The sequence below is a fragment of the Pantherophis guttatus genome, chromosome 2 (genome assembly GCF_059756535.1).
Source record: "Pantherophis guttatus breed Tessera chromosome 2, ASM5975653v1, whole genome shotgun sequence".
Taxonomy (NCBI): domain Eukaryota; kingdom Metazoa; phylum Chordata; class Lepidosauria; order Squamata; family Colubridae; genus Pantherophis; species Pantherophis guttatus.
In genome coordinates, this window is record NC_142064.1 from 175,827,536 (window position 1) to 175,852,246 (window position 24,711).

Here is a 24,711-nt window from a genome sequence, read left to right on the forward strand (position 1 = left end):
ATCAACTTTTTCATATGGTAATAAATACTTCGATAAATTATTGAACAATAAAAATCTCAGCATCAGAAAAGGCTCTGAATATTTGCAGAATACAGGAGGTTTATTAAAATAATGATGCAATTTTCTTTCCAAAGCGGGAGGGAATGACATTGACACATAGTATAGTGAGGAAGAATGAAGTGGAATTACTCCCCCAAATCTTTCAGTAAAGCCCCAGTGTAAGTGTCTCCTTCTCTTCTTGGTGTATTGCTTTCTTATTCACATGACTTATTGCCAATTATTTTTATTTTCAGCTCAGGACAATTCTACCATCTCTTTCCCAATGCCCACACATTCCATAACAGACCACTGTATCTAAATCCAGTAAAACACTTTTTCTTAGAAATTTCCAATTATTAGCTTTTTGGAAGATTTGCATCCTATGCAAAAAAGCATTCACAAGTGGGCAGGTTTTTCCCCCATTCTGTTCAGTAGGGTTAGGTGCTGCACGAAAAAAGCACCTCCTTCCCTTTTGGCTTTCCAGTACCATGGAGAGCACCATTGTTAATCAGCTGTTTTTTGCTTTGAGAAATGCACCCATTCATAAAAGGAGCAGTTGAATTCCACAGATGAGTAGTAAGAAAAAGGAGAAGGAAGGCAATATAGCTATAGGAAGGTATATGTATACTTAGAGAAAGTCTAGTATTTAAGGCCTAATAGTTTGTTATTGTCCAATTGATTGTCTTATTGTGCTGGGTACTGTGGAGAGTGAGAGATGCTTCCTTGAAAAGAAACAGCATTAAAAGGATGCTTAGCTGATAAGGGACTTTCATTCAAAGTGATATTAAAGGATAGTATTTTTTTTTTAAAAATGCTGCCTTTATTACTTATTCTCCTGCACCATTTGGCAAAGTAAGTGAACTGTTCATTCAGAAACAGAAGTGGCACACACACACACACACATCCCTGTCAAAATATACCCCCTTCCCAATAGAGCTTGCCTTTCTCCACAATATTGTAAAGATCACTTTAGAAAAATGTTACCTCCCAATTAAGAGTACCCAAAGACGTAGAGTGGCTTAAGCATTTTATGCCTTGAACAGATCTTTCTTGAAGCCCCAATTAAGCACCCAGTGCCTCTCTGGCTGTACAAGACCTTTCCAATGAAATCACACGCAAAACATACCAAATGGGTGCATGTAACGAGAGAAAGAGAGAGGGGGGAGGGAGAGAAGGAGAGAGAGAGAGAGAGGGAGATCTTTAATCTCTTCCAGGTACCCTGTATATTTATAAACTGGGAGAATATTTGCCAAAGATTGAATAAGAAGGGAGGCAGAGTGAGGCGGATGAGTGGTGAGGGTGGTGTTTAGTGACGGTTATCGTTATTCCGCACCAGTTTTCGGTCGCAACTCTCTGAAGATTGTAAGTGTAGTTTCTCTCCTCCATCTGGTCTCCCAAATATTTCCCTTCCTTTCTGCCACAGCAAGCACCACAACAGCAACAGCCATCGTGATGCAGAGTGTAGAAAGGATCTGAGCATGCAGCCAGAGAGAAAGAGATTAGGGCGAGAGCGTTGAAGTTAAATTGTGCTGCATATTTGGACAAAAAAAAAAAAAAAATGGGCGGATTGGTCTCTAGATGAGAGCTTGGTACCACCTTCCTTTCTAAAATAAAATCTCTCTGGCATGAAGTCACAGCCTATTTCACATCCGGTTTACCCCGGGACGTACTACTACTGTCTTGGTAAAGTGCAAAGCTTTTTGTTGTAGAGCTGCGAGCCGAATCTCACGGAAAGGGAATCTGGGTGTTAAAAAAATCGAAGCGAGCAAAGCGACGGCGGCGGCGGCGGCGGCGGCAGAGTCCATGATGGCTAAGAGCTCGTGAATGACTGAGAAGAGCCGCGGAGACTCAGTGCTGTAAAGCGCCCTTTTCCCTCCTCGCCGCCCTGGCTTCTTGGCGGAGCCTCTCGGGCAGACTTTCCCGCTGCATCGGCGACACCGTGCCCAGAGGGTCTCGAGGTGAGTATCGCTCTAGCATCTTTTTTTCAGGCTCCCTCCCTTCCCCTTCTCCTTCCCCTTTGCCAGCCCGCTCCCTTTTTCACAGGCGGAGCATTTATGGACGGATGGGGGCTCCTTACTGCTGCCTTCTTGCTTAGCAGGTACCTCGTCGGAATGCTGGACCCAGCTTTCTCCCCCTTACCTCCCCCATCCCCCGACCCCCGGTGAAAATCCGCAGCGGTGGATGGGCAATTGATCAGGCTCGGGGAAGGAGGAGGTGGGTTGGAAGGCGGGGGGCGGGGGACTAAAACGGAGGAGATGGAGACCCTAGGATTAAGAGGGATTATTTCAGACGTTTCCAACCAGAGCTGGATGGATTGGGGGCAATGGATGACTTTCTCAGGGAGAGGAGAACAAAGTTGCTATGCTGGCTGCAAATCCATAAATACCCCCCCTCCCCTTTTGACCAAGTCTCCATCTCTGGCTCTGAAGCAGGCAGAAATCACTTAAGGCAGAAATGCCTCTTGAATGATGGCTCCAGGTTTGAACGGATGTGCCCATAGTGGGGGAAGAGATGGACTGGGATTTCCCTTTTGCTCTTTTATTTCGACTATTCCAAGATTAGGGTGGTAGAATGGAACGGCAGGAAAGGATCATGAGTGGATTGGTTTGTTTGGTCGATTTGTTTGTTTGTGTGGTTTGTTTTCGCACTTGGTGATTTCCCACTTTCCCCTCTCATCTAACAGGCAACTATAGCAATGTATCTCCCTGCCCCCATTCCCATTAATTTTTTTAAGGATGGTGGTATGGGAGAGATGTAGAGTAAGACGAAAGCATCTTGCCATCTGCCAGTATCTCTGAAATGACTTGCTAGAGGAGGTTCAGTGCAAAAGTTCAGGCTGAAAAGAAGTGGAGCTTTCCTCATCTCTCCTAGAGATGCAACACTCTTCTTCTTCTTCTTCTTCTTCTTCTTCCAGGAGAAGCAGCATTGTGAACCTCCATCTATTACACTCCACCTGGACACCTGTCATCATTTTGTTTACCTTGCCCTGCCTTTTGCTTTAGGTTTTTGGACATTTTATACAAGGACCATCCTATTAGGTTTTCTTCTTCTCTGCCTTTTTTTTTTTTTTTTTTTTTTGCGATGGTGGTTATGTTGTCTGGCGTTCTGTTTCTCTCTTAAACTGTAGTCAGCTTCAGGGCTGTCAGGAGGTTTGGGAGGAGGAGGGAGGAGGAGGAAGGACATATCTGGTAGAAACAGTGCAACCGAAGTGGATTTCAGCAGTAAATATGGAGCAAGGAGCAAGCAGCTAACCCTGGGTATAAACACGAGAATTACAATGGTCAGGCTGCCTTGCAAATTACCAGTTAAGTTTGCAAGGGGTGGTGGTGGGAAATATAGGGCAGGTTTGCTTTTAGAAAACATCTTTTAACTGAAAGTGGACTGGACTCAGTCATTAAGTGAAAAGGTGCCATATGGAATATTTTGCAACAGGATATTCTAAAAAGGAAGAGAGGGAGGAAGGAAGGAAGGAAGGAAGGAAGGAAGGAAGGAAGGAAGGAAGGAAGGAAGGAAGGAAGGAAGGAAGGAAAGGTTTGAAGGCAATGTGAATGCAATAATCTTCATCATTATTTCATATTTATTTCATATGCTTTGGGGATTAATGAAAATAATACTAGTCAAGGAAAGCACTAAAATTCTGTATCTTATACTCCTGTTCAGCTTTTTAAATGCATGCTGTTGTTCAACTAGCTTGCTAAATGGGTATGTTGTTGGGTCTCTCTCCAGAAGAAAGTTCTGTCTTTTTCAGGACCTTCTACAGCTTTCAAGGGCTTTAGGAGAAGACCTTTCCTCTTTCCCCCCCCCTGATATAATCAAGCGGTGGGATCTGACTCATTAAAGCTAAAATAGGTTCTAAGTTCTGTGTTATTGTAAAATAGATATACAAATTGTGAACTTAACAGTAATCCTTTTTTAGGGATGAAATGTATACATAAATACATATACATATACATATACATACATACATACATACATACATACATACATACATACATACATTCACATATATATAGACATTTGGATTCCAATGCTCTTGAAAAAGAAAATAAAATGATTTAACCTTTCTCTATGAAACTAACTCAGGGATGAGCCCACTTTCAAGAAAATGAAACACAAAGGTATACCTGGAAGGGACCTTTCCCTTTGAAAGTCGTACCATTGTGAGATTGCTCCTTGCTTTTAAGGAAAACCATCACAAGTTCTTTTAAACCTGTTGTATTTTCCAATCATTTGTCAAAGGAAAGAATGCTTACTTCTGGTTTTCTATTGTTTTCAGCTTCCATAATCTACTAGCAAAATGATGCATCTCCCTTATGACCGCTTTTGGGCCTGGGTTCTTCTTATGAGCACCTTACCTGGAAAAAGGTGGGAAAGGAGTTTTGCTTTAAAAAGAAATATTTTGGGTTGTTTTTTTTTATCATTGCTTAAAAGCAAGGGTGGAAAAAGGTTTGATTCATACATACTGTTTTTTGGAGTGGGGAAGTTGATTCTGCTTGAATCCCACCTGAGCCAAAATATGAGGAAATTAAAATAAAACTAAAGTTTGATTGCAAAACATCTTAGGTGGAATTGTGGTTGAGAAACAGTTTAGCCAGGACTATTGAATCCAAATGATGAAGAGATTAATGCCTTCAATGGGGAATAGTCCTCTTTGCAGATAAAGTTTGCCAGCAGTTATGCTGCATATAGCATTTTACATAGGAATGTTTCTGCTCCTATGATCTTGTGCTTTCACTGAAGGAATGAGACCAGGCTGCCAGACTTTAAGATTGGCTTTTCTTCATGAAAGTAGACGTCAGTAAAGATATTGGGTTGAAGATAATAATAATAATAATAATAATAATAATAATAATAATAATAATAATAATAATCTGGTTATTATACGTATGAATTGAACATTTCATATCAGCAGACAGTTTGCAAGATTAGGATGCAATCTACAAGCAGTAACTTCATTGGGAAGACTGTCACTAACATTAGTTGAATGAAATCCACTTCACCTTCCTGAACCCTCCCTGAATGGTAAATGGAAAGCCTTCTTATGCTGAAATCTATCTATATAGACTGCATTTCTGTTAGCAATGGAACTATTGAATGGAAAATACATATTTTCCTTTAAATTGCAAATACCAATATTGGTGCACTGGTAATATCCGTTGTTCAGGAGAGTAATTTAAGTTAACCTTATTTCAAATAATATACATTTGGAAAAAGAATCTGAGTGTCAGTTTTACCATGTAATTCAATTTTACCATGTTTTCTAAAAGAATAGAACATAAAAGGATACAATCCTTTATATAGCAGTTCAGTGATGAAAGATGAAAAAGCTGATCTCCTGAAGAGAAGAGAGAACAGAAGGGCTTCTGTTTGTTTTCTCAGTTTTTCCATACCACGTGCTGGCTTGCATGTTTCACCAGAACTATGATTTGCACCAGAAAATCAAGAAGCATTTCTCTGATTTTGAAAAATTGTATGAGGTGTTACTATTATAATGACCTGTAGATGGAGTCAGTGTACAGTGTTTTATTATACTTTTTTTTTTTACTGTGAAACACAAACATGTTAAATGACATTTTTCTTCAAGTTGCTTAAACTCTACATTAAAAAACAATCACTTTTTAGATAACACATTTGCCTGATCTTGATTCTAACCACTAACAAATCAATAATACAAAGGGAAAAAAATTACAAGGATTGAATGACCTCCAATTTTGTTCAATGTATCTAAGAGATCCTTCCTTCCTTCCTTCCTTCCTTCCTTCCTTCCTTCCTTCCTTCCTTCCTTCCTTCCTTCCTTCCTTCCTTCCTTCCTTCTACAAAGCTAAGTAAAAGTGAAAAACCTGAGCAGTATTTCATATTGTATTATTTTTTGGATCAGGCTATTAATGTTAAGGTACTAAATACTAGCAAAACATGTGAATGCCCACATTAACACAGAAATATCTGAACATGAGCACTTTTTATTGTAAAATAAATGGATATATGAATATACTTGCATTTTTTTTTAAGAAACTAATAGTAGCAGCTTTATTTATCTGGAACTTGATATTTATGATACATTTAAAATCCCATTCCTAACTTAATCACATCTCTAGTTTATTACTGGTATATCAGATTCACACTTGTCTTTTCAACATGCATATTTATCTGTAAAAATATAGGCTTGCCCACGGAATTCAATGCTGTTGAAGGCCTTCACTGTTCATTGGAAATTCCAATTGGTTTTATTGAAATATTCAAGCTTTAAAATGAAATGTGTGGCTTTTGGAGTGGTATCCATGGTTAAACCCATCTTAAAATTCAATTTGACCTCCAAAAATCAGGCTGATTTTCAACAAATTGTGTTGGTATTGAAAATAATGGTAGCCTCAGAAGACAATCCAACTTGCTTTTAGATAGTGCAAAAGTATACTAAAGTTTGATGCATAGACAAATCATTCCACCTCATGCATTAAAAAAAAGAGTGGGATTTCATTACATTTCGGTGAGAGTTTGTCTTCACTTTATTTGAATGAATCTCTGTGTGAAAATACAAGGGGATATTTTGTTTTACCAAATGGTTGTACAGTTGATAATAATAATAATCTGATTTTAATACAGAGTTTGGAATTGTATTCAAACTGGGATGACGCTCTAATATGCAAGTTTATATTAAGGCCATTTTGAACCTTTAAAACTAATTTTTAATGTCTGTAATTTTATCCTCTTTTTGTTTTGTCTTTTTTAAAATCGGTCTCTTGGAATTTTTTCCGCTTAGGAAAAGAAAAAATAAATAAATACAGGGAATTGCAAGCTTGGTACCTTCTGCCAGTCTTAGCTATTAATGACACACTCATAGTTAGTTTTCTGAAGTGAAAATAACTTTCAAATGCTACCCACCCGCCCACTAAAAAGACATAGTTGATAGATGATGCAATATGGAAGTGGGATTCCATCTTGAATGTATGAAGGCACTCATTTTTTTTTTAACCAAATAGTATAAGATAACTCATTCTGGTTCTCAATTTAAATTTAAAATAAATATAAAAGGTTATCTACTATCAAAAGAAGAAATATCCACTGGATTACCAATTTACACTTTGAACAGAAATGTAAGACATGGTCCCCTAGAGATGAAGTATTATTAATAAACAATCAATTAAATGTTATTGCTAATGATAGATAGACACCATTAGGCTAAAGGCATGTAAATTATTATAAAAATATGAACCAAATTTGCTTTTCTAATCTAGGATTTCACATTGTTCAAATTTATAGCGTATACAGTACACCCATGCACTGTATGCATATATATTATAAAACAATTCTATTCTCTATTATGATTACTGGTTAGAAACAGCTCACAGACTTCACAGAGTGAAGTTTAATTTTTAAGATTGCACAATTCATTGCTTAAAAGACATATTTCCTAGATTAACATTCGTGAAGCTCCATAGTTTGGAAGAGATTTTTTTTCGCTAAACTATGTTTGTTAATCACATCACATCGGATATCCAAGGAAGGCTGATTCAGTAATAATGTATGTGACAAAATGATGAAGAAGGAAGCAGCTGGAGGTTCAAGGGCTAAGTCCTGCTGAGTTTACATGGCAAACATCATATTTTACAAATGGGATCTTCCCTGGTTAAAGGGCAGAGGAAGGACTCTAGGATTTGGCTCTGAGATAACTATGATAAATAATTAGGAGAAAACAGTGTAATTTACTGTAGAAAAGAAAATACAGGACAGTCTTAATAACAAGAACAATACAGATCTGAAGATGAGACCAAAATTTGGCTCGTGGCTATTACAAAAACCTGGAAATTATTTGCTACAGGTATTTAAATGTTTTGCTACATACAGGCATGGGCCTACATATAGACATATGCAGTATATACTTTCAGGAATGTTAACTGCCAAATAATAGCACTATGGGAAAAGGAACAAGGATACAGATCCCTGGGCTATTGTTATAAAATCTGGGAAGAATGAGGAAAATATCCATGTTACTCAAAAATGGAATTTCCAATTCACCAGGAAACGAATTCGCTTTGCTTTCCTAAATCAATTCAAATATCAAAAAAATCCAAAATATTTAGATTAAAAAGAAAATGCATTGGACTAAACATAATAAAATCATTGCATTTTTTTTCCACAATAGGGATTGTAGACTTTACCAGTATATAAAAAAGGCTGATTATATGGAGCTATCTGTGCTCATAACGTTCAGTGTATTTTTCTTGTAGGCAAGAATACTAAATTATTTTAGAATTGGGTAGGTAATGGGAAGATATTTTGTTATACTTGCAAAGCACTCATTTATAAATCAGAAATACATAAAAGAGGGACTGAACAATAAAACCCCCAGTGTAATTTATGTAGGTTTGACGTAAGGTTTTTAAAGAATATGAATACTTGAAAAGTGAAAGGAGAAGGAATTGTATAATACTCCCATAATCCAGGTTGATGGAAGAGCTTCCGAATCTACTGATCAGTAGAAGAATGATCGAGTAAGTTTCAGAAATATCATTGGACAAGTTTGTTGGTGGATTAATGACTTAAGTTAATAGCATTAGTATCTTTATTTTAGGCATTAATCAGCATATAACATGGTGGCTTTGTTTTCAGCTACGGACAAACTTCCTTACAAGATGAAATTAAAGACAACACAACTATATTCACCCGAATTCTGGATCGCTTACTCGATGGTTATGATAACCGTCTAAGACCAGGATTGGGAGGTATGTATTGTTGCAATTTTTGAAAAATCTGCAAGAACAATGTTGTTTAACATGCTTTTAATGCATTTTAAGCCATTTTGTTTTATAGACTTATAAAATGGTAAAATTATTAAATTACTAAATGATGAAGATGGTTAAAGACACTGAGCGTGTTAGCTGGAATGCCCAGTTTGAGACCTGAGCGCATGTGACAGGATGAGCTCCCATTACCTGCCCCAGCTCCTGCCCATCTAGTAGTTTGAAAGCATGCAAATGAGAGTAGATAAATAGGTGTCACTTAGGTGGGAAGGTAATAGCATTCTGGGTGCCTCGGTGTATAGTCATGCTGGCCACATGACCACAGAAGTGTCTTCAAACAGCACTACCTCCCTCAGTTAAGAAACAGAGATGAGCACTGCCCCTTAGAGTCAGACACAAATGGACAGGGGAAACATTTTACCTTTACCTTGAAAACATACCAGATTCTTTGATGCAAAGCTGAAGAAAGGGGTTTTCTAGGACCCCTTCTAATTCTGAATTGAAACATATTGGTTTTTCATTATTATTGCATTGAATCTGGAAATAATGTTTCAATCAAAACAAAACAAAACCAAAAAAGAAAGAAAATTGGGAGATCCATTACTTACATTCCATGGCACCAATCAAGTATTTCCCATTAAACTTGATTAAAAAAAAGAAGAAGACATTTTCATATTAAAGTGTCTGATTGGCTGCTAGTCCTCCGGACAGATTGGTTTAAGCAGTATCAGTTCAATTCAAATGAATCTGAGGTAAAAAGCTCAAAAAGAAATAAAATAAGAATTTATTCAGTTCTAATTCTTACTAACAGTTCTTCAGTTTGTATGTGAAGTAGAATGCACTTACTCTCAAATATGTACTTTTTGGTATTGCCCAATTTAGTCCACAATTTTTTAAGCATTCTTAAAAATATGTATATTATGGAAGGGTATGATGCTTCGAAAGGTTGCCTATTCTTAGTTCTGTATGTACACATTCCTGAACATAAAGAGAAAGTAAAACTGTAATTTAGATCATGCATAAAAAATTGTATAGACTTGCAATTAATGACAGTTAATATCCCATATGGTTCTAGACATTACTATTAACATTTAATTTACATTTTCTATTGGAATTCTCCAGTACCCTCTAATATTTAGGGGTAGATTTTATTTTATTTTCCTATTTTTAGCATGTGTGTGTTTAGGGTCAAGGATGGGATGGAAGCATGAGATTTTTGGTGGGCATGGCTGGAATAGTCAAGATTGTCACACTAAATATAATATATAATATAATTATAGTGCTGTTTGCAGTTTTGATTGTTAATTTATATAGCAACCAGAAATATGAATTTCAGCTGAAACTAATATTTCATGATCTCATTGACTTTCAAGGGAAAGTCAATCTAAGAATCTTAGAAATCTAAGACTAGGAAAGCCCTATATGTGAAAATGGAGGAAATGGAGTACATAGCTGAGATGTCTATCTGCTTCAGGAATTATAATTCTTGGGAAAAAATAGATTGCATCCAAAGGTCCTATAAGCATTGTCTATCCTGAAAAGTTTATTTAAAAAAAAAAAGAATAATTGAAAATTCAGGAACAAAGTAGGAGGTAAAGGGCAACATCATAGTGCGAGATTTGAGGGCAAGCTTTTTCCTCTTCTTCCAATAAGAACTTTTACTAGATGATGGCCACTTACATAAACTAAAGAAACCGTTCTGTTCATACAGGAATAGTCTGGATGCAAACTGTATCTGTTTAAGGTATTGTTCATTAGTTTCTGCAACTGCTGTGCCAAGAGCAAAAAAAGTAATTTGTTTGTTTGTGTAGCCCTCACTTCAGAAGCGCAGTATGGTCTGTCTAGATCCTGAAGCATCCACTAAGAATAAAAATAGTAAACAATTTCAACTCTCACCTATGCATCCTTCATAGAAATCTAAAGATTTGACCAACTGCCGCATTTAATTGTAACCAAAAATCATTAAAGAGTTCTGTAGTTAACTAAATATTCAGTGCCTTTTTCACTTTCTGCAATCTATTTAGAATAAGTTATTTGATCATATTGTGTCCGGTTTAGTTAAGCAGTGTTGATCATTCATTCCACTGATGGGTATTCTAGAAGGTAATGTATCTCTTGTATTTTGAATATACTTTTGAAAGTAAAATGTAAGATTACCAACAATTATTTCATTGACTTAAAGTAACAATATTTCTTCTGCCAATTTTCTTCTGAAATAGCAATATTTCTGTGGGATTAGTTCAAAAATAAATATTTCTCAGTTCCTAATTAATACAATGGTAGCTGCTACATCAGTCATTGAAAAAGGGCTACCGAGTTTTCCCGAAAATAAGACCCTGTCATATATTTGGAACCCCAAAATAAGCGCTTGGCCTTATTTTCGGGAAGGTCTTATTATTTTGGGGTGCATGCAGCAAGATGGGGCTCCTCTTGCCGTCTTACCTGATTTCCAGCTCTGCATTTAAATATTTTTGGGGAGGGCTTATTTTTTGGGGGAGGTTTATTTTAGTGCATGCGCTCAAAAGCCCGATTGGGCTTATTATCAGGGGATGTCTTGTTTTTGGGGAAACAGGGTAATAGTATCATTTAGCGCAGTATAGAAATAAATGCAGATGCATCTCATTTAAGAAGAGTAAAGAAATTTATGTAAATGTTGGGTCTCAGATTTCAGGATGGACATTTGATGGCATACAATTAAAAAATTTCAGGGCTATTCAAGCTAGGATTTGGATAGCTCTGATGTAGGATTGAAAATCAAAGGGCCCAGATAAAAACTGGTTCATGACTATACCCTGTGGACAACTGAATAAGCCTAAGGGCATCCTATTATAGCTGAGATGGTTTGGAATTTTTTGTACATTCTGGTTTCCATGCCTAAGATTTATTTCCTGTACATGGCTGAGATCAGAGTATCTAATTATAGTACAAATATTTGATTCCTTATTCAAGGTTATCAGACATTAATTAGCACCCATTTATAACACTTGCATCAGTACTTCCACCAATGGTGGCCATTTGTAGAAGTTTTGCTCACCTGGCATTTATATAAAATCTCTTTTTGCTACAGAAAGTCTATAAAGGGTAAAATAGATGAGGAATCAAAGCAGAACCGCATAGACTGAAAAGAATAGGTGGCATGCAGGACATTTTCAGTCTCTTTGAATACACCATTGGTGCCTTACTGATGCCTGCAAATTTATAAGAGCCTTAGAGGTACATTGTACACGTGTGATGATATGCTAAAGCAGTTTGATTTAGGCAGGAACCCCCTGTAGTTTTATTTTATTGTGTTTTCAAAATAATTCCTTATTATCCTTAGGATTTGAAAAAAAAAAGTAATAATTTCAAATGAGAATACAGTAAGATAAGGGCACTTTCAATGTATATTTCTTTAATTATACCATCACTGCAGGTTACTTCTAATCAAACATGTAGCAACCTGAGAATAATCCATAGGAGGAGTGATATTTTTAGTTTTCCAGATGATCCTGACCACTAAAGCATAAACAAACAAAATATATATACCTTTTAATTATGATCGCTGTATAACTAGGAATAAATGGCTCCTAGCAAGCCCACCTCCCTAACATAATAAAGAATAAGAGAATATATGTGTTTAGATCAAGTGTAGATTAGACCTTGATAGTAAACAATGATTGATCACATATTCAGTACAGAAAGCCAAACAATTTCACAGACCTCAATTTAGAATTGTTTCAGGGAAAGCAGATATTTGAAAGAGCTGAGATTGGATCAAGTCATAGCTGAATAGCTGTGTCTATGAGGGCAAGATTTGGCCTTTCCAAATCTGGCAAAAGATTCTGGCCAAGTTTCTGATGTCTTTAGCAGCTTTCTTAAATCAGTCACTGCACTGCAACGTTTTCTAAGAAGTTCTAAGAGATAAACAATTCCATCTCTTTTGGATCGATTGAGCTATTTGAAATTGTGACATAAACGGCATCACTTCACAACTTTTGAAAGAGAGGCTTCACAAAGCATCTTAGCATGGGTGAAGCAGCCTCAAAACACTATCTTCTTTAAAGCACCCCTCCTCAGTGCTTTAAAAGCTGTTTCTGGCTGGCTGTACCTATGTGTGCATGTACCCTATGTAGAGTTTTTGGTTTCAATGATTATCTAAATGGAAGTGTTACCTTCCATTTAGCATGAGAAACATAGCATGATATGTTGACTCTGTAAACCACTTACAGAGGGCTCTAAAGCACTATGAAGCAGTGTATGAGTCCAAATGCTATGGCTATTGCTATGATCCATTTACTTTGTGGAATTGTCTACTTCAGTGTGTGCATATCAGGACAGATGATCAGAGCAGATTTGGCTGGCAGGTGTCTGTATATGAGAGAGATAGCCAGTGGAATTCTTTTGACCCTTAATCAAATTTAAATTCCTTTTTTTCATTTTCATCTTAAACTGCTTTAAAATTACATTGAAGATCAGTCTGGCAGTTAGAATCATGAATGAACAAATAGGTTGAAGGTTACTCTGTGGTACCTAGGAAACTGACGGTTTTGTAATGACTGTAGGGTTTTATTTTGGTTTTAGTTATACTAAAATATGCAGAATGCTGGAATAGATTAAAATGAAATCCTTTTATGTCTAATTTACATCTCATTAAACAAATATCCCAGATTAGAAAACTTAAATCAGTTTATAGACAATTGAAATAATATAAGTTGAATGATTGTATGGCTATTACTGAACAGAGTACAGTGACATTTACTGAAATTCAGTGTTACTGCTTATGATTAAAATGATTATTTCTCCTAAAATTCTATTCTTAAATTAAACACTTCCAGTGCCATTCCTATTACTTGGTTTATATGTGAAAAATGATTATTTCATCATTTACGCATAATTATTTAAAAAAAATCAAACTAGAATTAGGTAAAACACACAATAAATAAAGAAAGAAACAAACAAACAAAAAGATGGCTATTTAGACATCCAAAATTTGAAGTGCTACTTTGAGTGTTCTCAAATAAAATTATTAACTCAGATTAGTTAAAATCTTAACAGGTAGTTTTATTAGCAGGTTGTCGGTATGTTAGGGCAATACCATTCTTCCCTTAATAAGGAAATTAATATTTTCCCAAATTCTAAACACAAAGTGGAAACAATTTCTGGTTCTTGATTCTTCCAGTGCCTCATTCCTCGCTCACCCAAAATGTAAACATGTGAATAAATATGATCAGATTAAGAACAGAGTAACAGGAATTGATAGAATAAGAGTCTTGATTATTGATATGAATTCTATGTCCTAATATATTTTTGTCAATCAATTTTATGAAAAAATACAATAAATTATTTTTAAAGGCAAGATTATTATTAAACTCATGATGTTCATCTTATCAAAAGCACTAACAATATTTGAGAAAAATGTATACCACATTTATAATCCACCTTTTAAATATTCTACAGAAATTTGACAGAAATCCTCTTTCTGAAATTTTGAATAAAAGTATCAGCAGACTTGGGATTTCCATTTTAATCTGTTTTAACAAGCCATCTCTCATTAGAAATGTATCATACTGATTTATGTTTAACTGCATCCATTTATTTACACTTTTTGCTTAAAAAGTCAAGGAATTGGGAAAAATATATATCAGGCTTTGATAAATAATTCTGATGAAAACTTTCCTGAAAATTATAAAGTGGGGCAACATAAGAAATTAATTCAATGTATATTATAACCATTCACTGCATTACTGCAGCAAAATATTAAAAAACTGAAAGGCATTTTGCTTAGACTGATGATATTTTAAAATGTCTGAAATAACATTGCCTATTTTTTAAAAAAAGAATTTTGAATAATACTTTAGGTAAGGAATCTATAAATGGTCTCCATTTTTTTAGTTAACAAAATACCTAAAAGATTATATCAATTTTATGAATGTTAATTTTTTATCCCTCTTTAGTAGTACAAATATGGTATATTTATTCTTAAATATTGTACTTAAAAACATGTAGTTTTCATTTTTTTATATAGCCCTATTGTCCATTTACCAACATACATTTTTTTAAAAAATGAATAAATTGGGTCAATAACTAATATTGAATCAAACATTATGTAACTTAAAATAGTTGTTAAGATGATAAGGATATATTCTAAGGGATATATTTTATAAAGTGAAAGTCTATAATAGACAGAATGCAAAAGACTATTGGTTCAAGTAGTTTTGTCCCTGTTTACTATCAATATACGAACAAATTCAGATTCTTCAATTACCGCAGGAAAATTCATAGATATCACCAAAAGTTCCCCATATAATCAATTTGTAATATGAGTTCCTGCTGTAGTATTTTGCAATATCTTAATTCAGGGACTGGTAATAAGGCACCTTCCAAGATAATGTTATTTTTACTATATTGTAGACAAATATGGAAGCCAAAGAACCTTCTTCTGCATTAGTCTAAAGAGTAAAATTCTATGTCTTATAATATGCTGTTTTAGTAATAGTCCAGTTACCCAAAAGATATGTCTGTATAATCCAATAAAAACATTAAGCATTCTAAAGTTCATTTATATGGCAGCTTTCCTATCTGGGTTGTATGCAACACTATGCTAAGCAGCCCTCTGCTAATGAAATTCAATTTGTTCTTTCTTTTCCCTGTTCTATATTCCAACCCAAATTTGGAATATAGTCCATATATGTCCCTCAAATTTCTGGAATATATTTGGGGTGCTTCTCAATTGGGAGATAAAAATGACGTAGATTGTTTCTATTTCTTCCATGGCAAGACATTTAGACTTAACTTTTCATGTGTAATATTCTAGTCTATTGAAGGAGAGTAATATGTATTCAATCACAATAATGCGGGCAGACCTATTTCTACCTGAGCATTTTTTAAAATCATTTTTGCTTTTCAATTTATGCTTAGTGAAATGTTTTATGTAAACAACAACATTTTATAGATTGCTCATTCATGATGGGAACTTTGTTTGTGATATGGAAGAGGAGAGGAGTAGATGGCTGTGCAAAATAGATGAAAAGGAATTATTTAAAACAAACAAACAGACAGCAATACATGCCAATTGTTTTCTACAAGTTGTAAGGCTAACAGCTACATTGAAACATTGCAGCGATACAGATCTCTTGTGAGAAAAAAAACCCTTACATTTTTTGATTAAGCTGTGCTCCTATATACTTTTAATAAGAATTCTAGACTTTGATGCTCCCATCTTCGTTATCTCAGTCTTACACAAACTAGACATCATCCAAGCTTATAAATTTCAGCTCCTCAATTCTCAACTATGATTATGGTGGGTAGGGAATACTGGGAGCTATTGAGATCCATGTATTTGAAGAGAGCATAGCTTGGGCTAAATTGTGCTATCAATTAGACATGCTGCTTTAAATACTTTACATTTATTGATGACAGAAATCAATTTTTGTACCACATTTATTTAGACAGCCCTGAAAGAAATTGTACATACTTATTTTATTCAAATGCAGGAGATCCACGATATATTAATACTTCATTTGGCTGCAACTCAAGGAGCTGCAGTCCCCCGCTGCCCTTCCCCGCCCCCCAGTTCTACTCCTGTCCTTTTTAAATCAGTGCCACTTTTTCAATTTTTATTACACTTATTATTACATTTTATGGTTATACCTGTGAAAACCTGGCTTTTTAAGAAAACCCTGGGAAAAGTTCTAGAAAACTGTGGCCTGAGTTTGAGGGTTGGATGTTTGGTCCTCGGTAGTCTTTTTTTCTTTTCTTCTTTCTCATTTTCTGTTGCTATCCTTTTGCATTCTTGTCTCATTTTATTATATTGCTGCAATTAACCTGTGTACTGTTTACAAAACATTGTAAATCCTGTTATGTTAAAACAGCATGTTAATATGATTACTGATGCCCAATCCAAGGGTCTTCTCAGCTCCTGCTTGAGGAACAACTGGCAGCTGTAGTCAAGAAAGCATTTGCACAACTTCAGCTATTGTGTGCTGGTTGTGACTGTTCTTGATCAGGAGGCTCTCCTTATGCCATTGCTGCTTTTGTCACCTGATGGGTGGGTGATTGCAATGTGCTACCATTGGGCTACACTTGAAGATCATGTGGAAGCTATGGTTGATGCAGAATATGGCAAATAGATGTTTTTCAAGTTCAAGTTCTCAGTCTAAAGCTGGGCTAAAGTGATTGGCCTATTAAGGGAGATCTAGAGCCTGAGTCCCCAATTGCTAATCCAGCCTTAACCACTACTCCACATAAAAGCAGTCCAGATGTCCCAGTGAATGGATCTTACAAATAGCTGTACAGTATGGCTGCTTATGTGCTTTGATGGTGATGTGTCCCCCATTACTAAGTTTTTCTCCTAAAGAATGTGTATGTACATGGCTAGAGGGAGTTCCATTTTTTTTAAAGACTTTCCCCCCTGAATTGAAATAATTGCAATTCAGAAGCAGCAGCTGTAGTTATTTAGGGTGAAATTAATTTTACCACAAGCTGTATTTAACCTTTAGATAGTTTTGTTTGGCAAAGCCAAAGATATATTCTACAGATGAAATGGAAGCTATAGGAAGAAATTATCTGACATTTATGTGTGCTCTACATTACAAAGTTATATGTTTTAACATAAGTTATAATAGTTATGAAAATGAGCTACAATAGGCAGATAAACAGATTCATGTTGTCAACCTATTAAAAGCTGTTGCAAGTCCAAATTTCAAGTGGATGGTTCTATTGTATTGGCATTACTATAGAGAAAGATGCCCCAACATAATCTTTATTTAGTCAACTCTTGAGGTCGGATGTATTTCCTCCAAAAACTATAATATTTATAAAATTTGGAAACATTTATAAAATTTGGAACTGATTTTGCTATGGAGAGAGACTATTTTTGTTTACTTTAACTCCTAAATTGACATCATAAATATATAATGATGGGAATCACAATACACTAGGCTATATTTTATGGACTTGAACTTACACATTAGGTTAAAGGTTTCTGGACCTCCCTTATTTGTCCATCCCATTGCAATGTGAAGATGATGCAGAAGATGTACCATCAGAATATATGACCAAGCCAAGGAACAGATTTAGTTTGCTTAATCTATTTATGTGGGAAACCTTTGGAACTAAAGAAACTTATAGTAGAAAACTGATGTAGAAAAAAAAAAGTATTTCCAAAATGTCAAAGAGGAAAAGATCCAAGTGGCTTTCAGAACAACTTATCATGATAATCAGAGATACATGGAGAATGGAAGCCTTGGGCAAGAAGAAAGACATATAACAAATCAGTGCAGACTTTCCACATCAAGCAAGAAAAAACAAGAAAAGATAACACGATCAAGAATGTCACTAAACAGAGCAATCTAACAAGAAAGAAAGAAAAAACATGACTAATATTTTTAAGAAGTTCAGAAAAATCACCAAAAAACTCTGCTAAGGTAGGAATGTTCAAGTGTAATTATAGAAGAAATGTAATAAAGGCAAGTTACATGAAAGGAAAATATAAAAAATAATGAGATGCTAGAATAACAAAAATGTTGGCACAGATGGGAATGTATACAGAGACCACATCCTATAGAACATTATTTATAACTATCAGTTGACAAGTTATAAAATAGGCAGCCACCAGATGCTGACAAAATATGGCCTCATCACCTTCCAAATCGGCTACTGTAATTTACTGTATATGAACTGCCCCTGGAAATCACCCAGAAACTTCTGCTAGTGTAGAATGCAGATAATTCCTAATAGCCAATATTAGGGCAGCTGCATTCTACACTAGCAGATGTTTCTGGGTGATTTCCCGGGGCAGTTCATATACAGTAAATTACAGTAGCAGATTTGGAAGGTGACGAGGCCATATTACAGCTGGAATACCCAATATTGTCATTTATTAGACATATTTTAGAAAACTGTATCAATAAATCATTTGTGCCCAGGAATAATTAAATGGCAAGTAATAGCTTATGAAGTCCTACAGAGTTTAGGACTGGATATCTGTGGGACTACTTACTGCAAGGAAAATAAAAGTGATGTGTTGGCATAGAAACAATACTAAGAGTTTCCATGCCACACAAGGTATTGCTGAGGGATCTTATAAGCATTCTCTGCCAGAGATTCTTGTAGAATCAGTTCCCTCCCCTCCAGAAATAACAAAATGAAATCACTGCAATGCAATCATGTACTCTGATCATTAATGTTTGAAAAAATAGTGAAAATGTGACTATTTAAGCAGTCACAGAGGGATTGAGATGGAACGAATATATGTGTTTAGGATATATGTGGCTGTTTCTGTTGTGGTGGTACTCTTTAAATTATGATACTGATATAATAATACTAAATTTATTGAATACTGCTTTTCGCAGGTTAATGTGTTAGATTCATGTTTTGATTGAAATGATATAAAGGCATGTATTAAATAAACTGCCCACTGAAGTGTATAAAGTTGCTGGAGGAAAATCAATTAAAGTGGTTACAGCTTCATGTCAGCAAATATGGAACAAGACTGTGTTGAAAAGATCAGTATATACATTTATCTATATTAAAGAAGGTTGAAGGTTGATTAAAGAGAGGGCATATTCTTGAACCATTGCTTACAATGGTAACAATGCAATGCTTACATTGCTTACAATCTCACAAAGAAGGTCAGTGCCATACCAGTTATACTAAAATAAAATGGGTAAGAAAGAGAATGATATACAGTATAATATAATATACTGAGTATAATATAAAGAGCTGAGGTGGCGCAATGGTTAGAGTGCAGTACTGCAGCTACTTCAGCTGACTGCTGAAGTCAAATCTCACCGGCTCAAGGTTGACTCAGCCTTCCATCCTTCTGAGGTGGGTAAAATGAGGACCCAGATTGTTGGGGGCAATATGCTATTTAGTATACTGTCTTTGGTGTAAGCCGCCCAGAGACCTCGGAGAATGGGCGGCATAGAAATACGAAAAATAAATAAATAAATAAATAAATAAATAAATAAATAAATAAATAAATAAAAAGTATACATTTATCTGAAAATACTTTAAATTTAAATTAATACATCTACAGGAATACAGTTCAAATGTGTTTGAAAGAATTGATCTTGTTGCTTCCCTAACAACATGATCTTTTACTCAAACTGATACTTAACGCAAGGGAAGCTAATAATTTTGAAATATTATTTTTTGTTGAGTAGGACATATTAAAATGTGTTGAAGGTTTTGTGATTGATGTTAATGTCATCCCAATATAGAAATCCTTAATTCTTCATTCTACTGTGTTCAGTTCCTGACTTAAACCTACATTTCCCATAGGTTTTTTTAAAATTAAATCTGAGATTTTGGTAATCATATACCATCAGTTTACCATGAAAAAAAGGAATCAAAATGCCATTGCTTATAAATAATCTATGCTAGTGAGAGGAACCATTTGAAGTCCATTATATTTTGATTCCAATGCAATCCATCTGACTAAAAGTATTATAGACAAGATCCCAGGACATAAAATCTCCAGTAAGTGAAGTTGTTCATAATTTGGAGTTAACCAATAAATATGCAAAATGATGTAATTCAAGATCTGGAAAACAAAATCTTACCCATCCTCTTTAATAGAATGTTGAAACAATGGATGGAAACTAATTAAGGAGACAAGCAACCTAGAACTAAGGAGAAATTTCTTATCAGTGAGAAGAATTAATCAGTGGAACAGTTGTCTTCAGAAGTTGTGGGTGCTTCATCACTGGAGGTTTTTAAGAAGAGACTGGATAGCCACTTGTGTGAAATGGTGTAGATTCTCCTGCTTCAGTAGGTTGTTGGACTAGAAGACTTCCAAGGTCCCTTTCAACTTTGTTATTCTGCTATATCTGCATTTTTTCCAAAAGTATCTTTAAAATCTCCACAAAATATCACACATTGTATTAAAATTTTGAAAATAGTCTGCAGTTGTGGGTATAGGAATTCCATTGCAAATGTATAACATTCTAGGAAACACATTCATTTTAAAAGGGTTAACCTTGCCTAAAGGGTAAAATTTAAAGACTACTATCTATCAAGATGCAAAGAGGTTTCCTAATATATTTTGTTCACATTTAAATTAATTATCTGTGAAATAAAAACCCCAAGATAGTTAATATATTCATTGCAGATAAGGAACTTATAATTGCTTTATGAATTAACGAAGGGATTTTTACCTATTGGCAACAGTTCCAACTTTGACCAATTACAGAAAATTAATATCCTGCTATTCTTTTTCACACATTTGAATGAGTTTAGGCTGAAAGAAATAACCTCAAATTTGGCCCAAGGTGACCCAAGTATTCTCTGGGGTCAAGTAGGGCTTGAACCTGAATCTTACCAATATGCTATAATAACTTTTTAATCTTCTCTTTCAAAAAGTTGTTTGTTGATTTTTCAAAATGGCCTAATAATTTGGACAGAACGCTGGTATTCCCTGTTCATGACTCCACTGAGCAGGAGCAAAGAGAACCAAAATTATTGTCTTGTGCAGGCTGGTCTAGAAGATCTCAGAATCACGAGGTAGCAAGCAGTACTACTGAAGTGGGGAAAGCATTTGTTTTTCGGAAACAAATGGAAACCCCACCCATTCTTCAATCATCTAAGTGCAGTTAACCTGAATGTGTTGGCATTCATGTACACTTAAGCAAGAAATTCTGCTTTTCCAAAAATAATTTGTTGCACTGTTAAACATATTAAGAACAAAGTGTGTTGTACATTGTGGCTGAAATCAATGGAGCTACAATTAGGAGTTAAATTGAAGTACGACAAATATCTTTTCCACCAGAAGTTAAAAGCTATCCCAGTTGATTTATCCCAGGGAATATAAACTCTGCATTCAGAAAGGAAAGGAAGTGGGAACAAAGAAGAACAAGAGGAAAAGAGTTGGTTTCACTTATCTTGGATGTGCAAGAGAACACAGAGAAGGAACCAATGCAGATAAAACCAGTGGGCAATGTGTGCCTTAACAAACAAACCATAAACAAAACCTCCCTGCCCTTAACCTCACTATTATGACATTTTAGTCCAAGAGTATAAATCAGAAATTAGAAAGTTCTAATGTTCTTCTACATATCCCTTTTGCATAATGTTATATAATAGGTAAAGAAAACTATTGGGAAAGCTTTGATTTTATTGCATTAAATTATATACCTTCTTCATGGAAGTTAACATATTCTGAACAAAGGTTATTCATGCTTTAGGAATAGCAAAAAGAATAATTGTTAGGAGATGGAAAAATAGTATAACTCCAGATGTAATGGATTTGATTTTCAAGATGTGTGACCTAGCAATTTTTGAGAAAAAAATATATTTTCTGTCAATCAGAAAATGTCACATTATCTTTCCCTTTGGAAAAAAAATTATTGGACAGGCTGGGTGAAATATTGAAATGTGTTTCATCTTTTGAAGATTTATAAATCAAGTGCACTTGGAATATATTTTAATTACAGGATTTTTTTTGTCTTTGGGAATGTTTTATTAGTATTGGTTCCCCCCTTTTTTTTGAGCAGTGTGATTTTTAATTAATTTTTATTTTTTTAAAATATTTGTTTGAAAATGAACTGCCTTATATAACTAATGAAATATATTTTTAAAAAAGAATAAAAAAGAAATCAGAAACTGAAAAAGAAGAACAGTTGGATTAAGGAAAAAAGTTTTTAAGGAAAGTGATAGATTTGGAGTTGGTTAAAAGAAGGAAATCCTTTTAGAAAATGAGGTTTTCTGAAATTGCAGAAAACCATTTCACCCTCATCACCAAAGAGAAGCTTAAGTTGATGATACATACTGGTATGTAGTTTCCAGGAAGCGAGCATTGTTGTAGCCAATGGAACTTCTATCTGAAGAAATTTATGGATGATCTGGCTATGAGATGGCCAGTTCCAATTCTATAATACCCATTTCATTTTAATCTACATTATTGGAAGGTTACAAAAAATAATAATATTTGAAATATGGCATGAAACCACTGGCTGCTGCTTCCCGTTCTCCATGCCAGAGCACTTCTGGAGCTGCAGAAAGGTTGTAGTGTTGAATCCAGCACAATAGCGAAATAACAAAAACATTAAACAATTTATTTTCAGCATCATGGTGGGATGGGATGGTTAGATAGGGATTCCGAATGCAAATACATAACTAGTCGGTATAGTCAGATTTCAGCTTCATTAAGAATGGGAAAAGACTGCAAGATTCAATCAGTAGCATTAGTTAATTTTTTATAACACCCTTTTCAACCATTACAGTTAGCTTACAGCAATTTTCATTCAAAGATCCTAGCAGATTGATTCCCTGTTACATTCCCATCTCCCCTTGACATGGGATAAGATCCAGCTCTATTTTGAAATAATTGGAAACTTTCAATTGGTATAATAATGGTATATGGTATAATAATAATAATAATAATGGTATAATAATAATAATAATAATAATAATAATAATAATAATAATAATAATAATAATAATAGCAAATTATCTGTCACTTTTCTTTTCCTAGGCTTTCATTATTTTCAGAATAGACCATAGTCATAGTGTTTTTCACTGGACCTAAGAAATTTTCTTTTATAACTTGAATAACAACACACTAGAAATAATGAGAACCTGTTTCATGTTTCATTTGAAGACTATGGTTATCCCTGTATCTTTTTAGCTAAATTCAGAAATCCCAGAGGTTTTTTTTTCTTTAGTTAGGGTTTTTTAAAATTATTATTTCAGTAAAAAGCATTGTAAATGGAGAATAATTTGAGACAGACAGTTGGAATCAAATGAAGCATTAGAAACTGTCTCCCTTCTGGTTCTCTGCTTCAATTCACCCTATCTGAAACATTTCCCCCTGAAAAGGAAAGTACCTATTGCTGGCTCAGTTTGTAGTCTAACCCAGCTTGCACTGAAATCATGCAGACTCTAAGTTCTGGTATTGATTGCCAGGTTAAGAAAAAAATCATTTTTTCCCAGGATGAATATATTTCTTGGTGGAAATCACCTTAGACTTGCAATAACAGGTTAGTTCTCATTGTGTCAGTCTTTAGAATTACATCACAACCTAATTAAATTTTAAGAAACCCCTTCCTTCTTCTAATATACTCATAGGGAGATTTGATTAGACCATACCAATTTTATTGGATGGCTAATTAAGTGATTCTACCATCACAGTGCCTTTACAGCCATCATTCTTATGGCTGTTGGTCCTGGGAGCAATAAAGCAAAACAGAAACAGTATATTACAGTCACGGTTGGCAATGGTATATTGGCAACTTTCTTTAACGTTTAGACAGATGGATAAAATGGATATTGAAGCCTTTTACTGTCTCAAGTTTTCCATTTATATAATAGCATACTGAATTATTGGTCCATTATTACGGCCTTCCTAACCAGATTGTAACTATGATATGTCTGCTTATTTTTTCTTTTCCAAGAGGGTTATGGGGAAAGGATTGTATGTTGTACCACTGACCTTTATTTTATAGGATATTCCTCTGAATCACTAAGTTGAGCTGTAAATTTGGAAGACTATACATGTAGCCCTTGCCTTACAACTATTCATCTAAGGACCATTTGAAGTTACAAGAGCAGTGAAAAAAGTGATTTATGATAGTTTTTCACACTTATGACTGTTGTAGCATCCCCATGGTTACTTGATCAAAATTCGGGGTGCTTGGCAACTGGCATACATTTATGACAGTAGTGCTATTCCGGGATCACATGATCACCATTTGTAACCTTTCCATCCCGTTTCTGAAAAATCAAAACCAACGGGGGAAAGCCAGATTCATTTAACGACCATGTGATTCACTCAACAACCGCAGTGTTTAACAACTGTGGTAAAATAAGGTCATCAAATGAAGTGCAACTCACTTAACAACTGCCTCACTTAGCAATGGAAATGTTGGGCTTAATTGTGATCATAGGACTACCTGTACAAAGCTTTGAGGGTTCCTTCTGAGAAGTTCTTTTGAAATAGAATTCCTTCTGAGAAGAA

At 34.9% G+C, this 24,711-nt stretch overlaps 1 protein-coding gene across 4 annotated transcripts in view; it reads left to right on the forward strand.

Moving 5' to 3' along the window:
- The first annotated feature begins 1,210 nt into the window (after positions 1-1,210).
- The window catches only part of LOC117658212 (gamma-aminobutyric acid receptor subunit alpha-1), a 50,316-nt gene continuing 26,815 nt past the window's right edge, over positions 1,211-24,711 (forward strand). The window contains exons 1-3 of one of the 4 annotated variants that reach the window (XM_034406335.3): positions 1,211-1,997; positions 4,316-4,404; positions 8,647-8,759. In XM_034406335.3, coding sequence (XP_034262226.1) covers positions 4,337-4,404; positions 8,647-8,759 — 181 coding nt within the window. In that variant the 5' untranslated portion in view covers positions 1,211-1,997; positions 4,316-4,336. Of the gene's footprint in view, positions 1,998-2,095; positions 2,138-2,495; positions 2,518-2,967; positions 3,078-4,315; positions 4,405-8,646; positions 8,760-24,711 lie in introns of those variants that run through there. The other 3 variants (XM_034406344.3, XM_034406352.3, XM_034406359.3) reach the window with 3 other exon arrangements.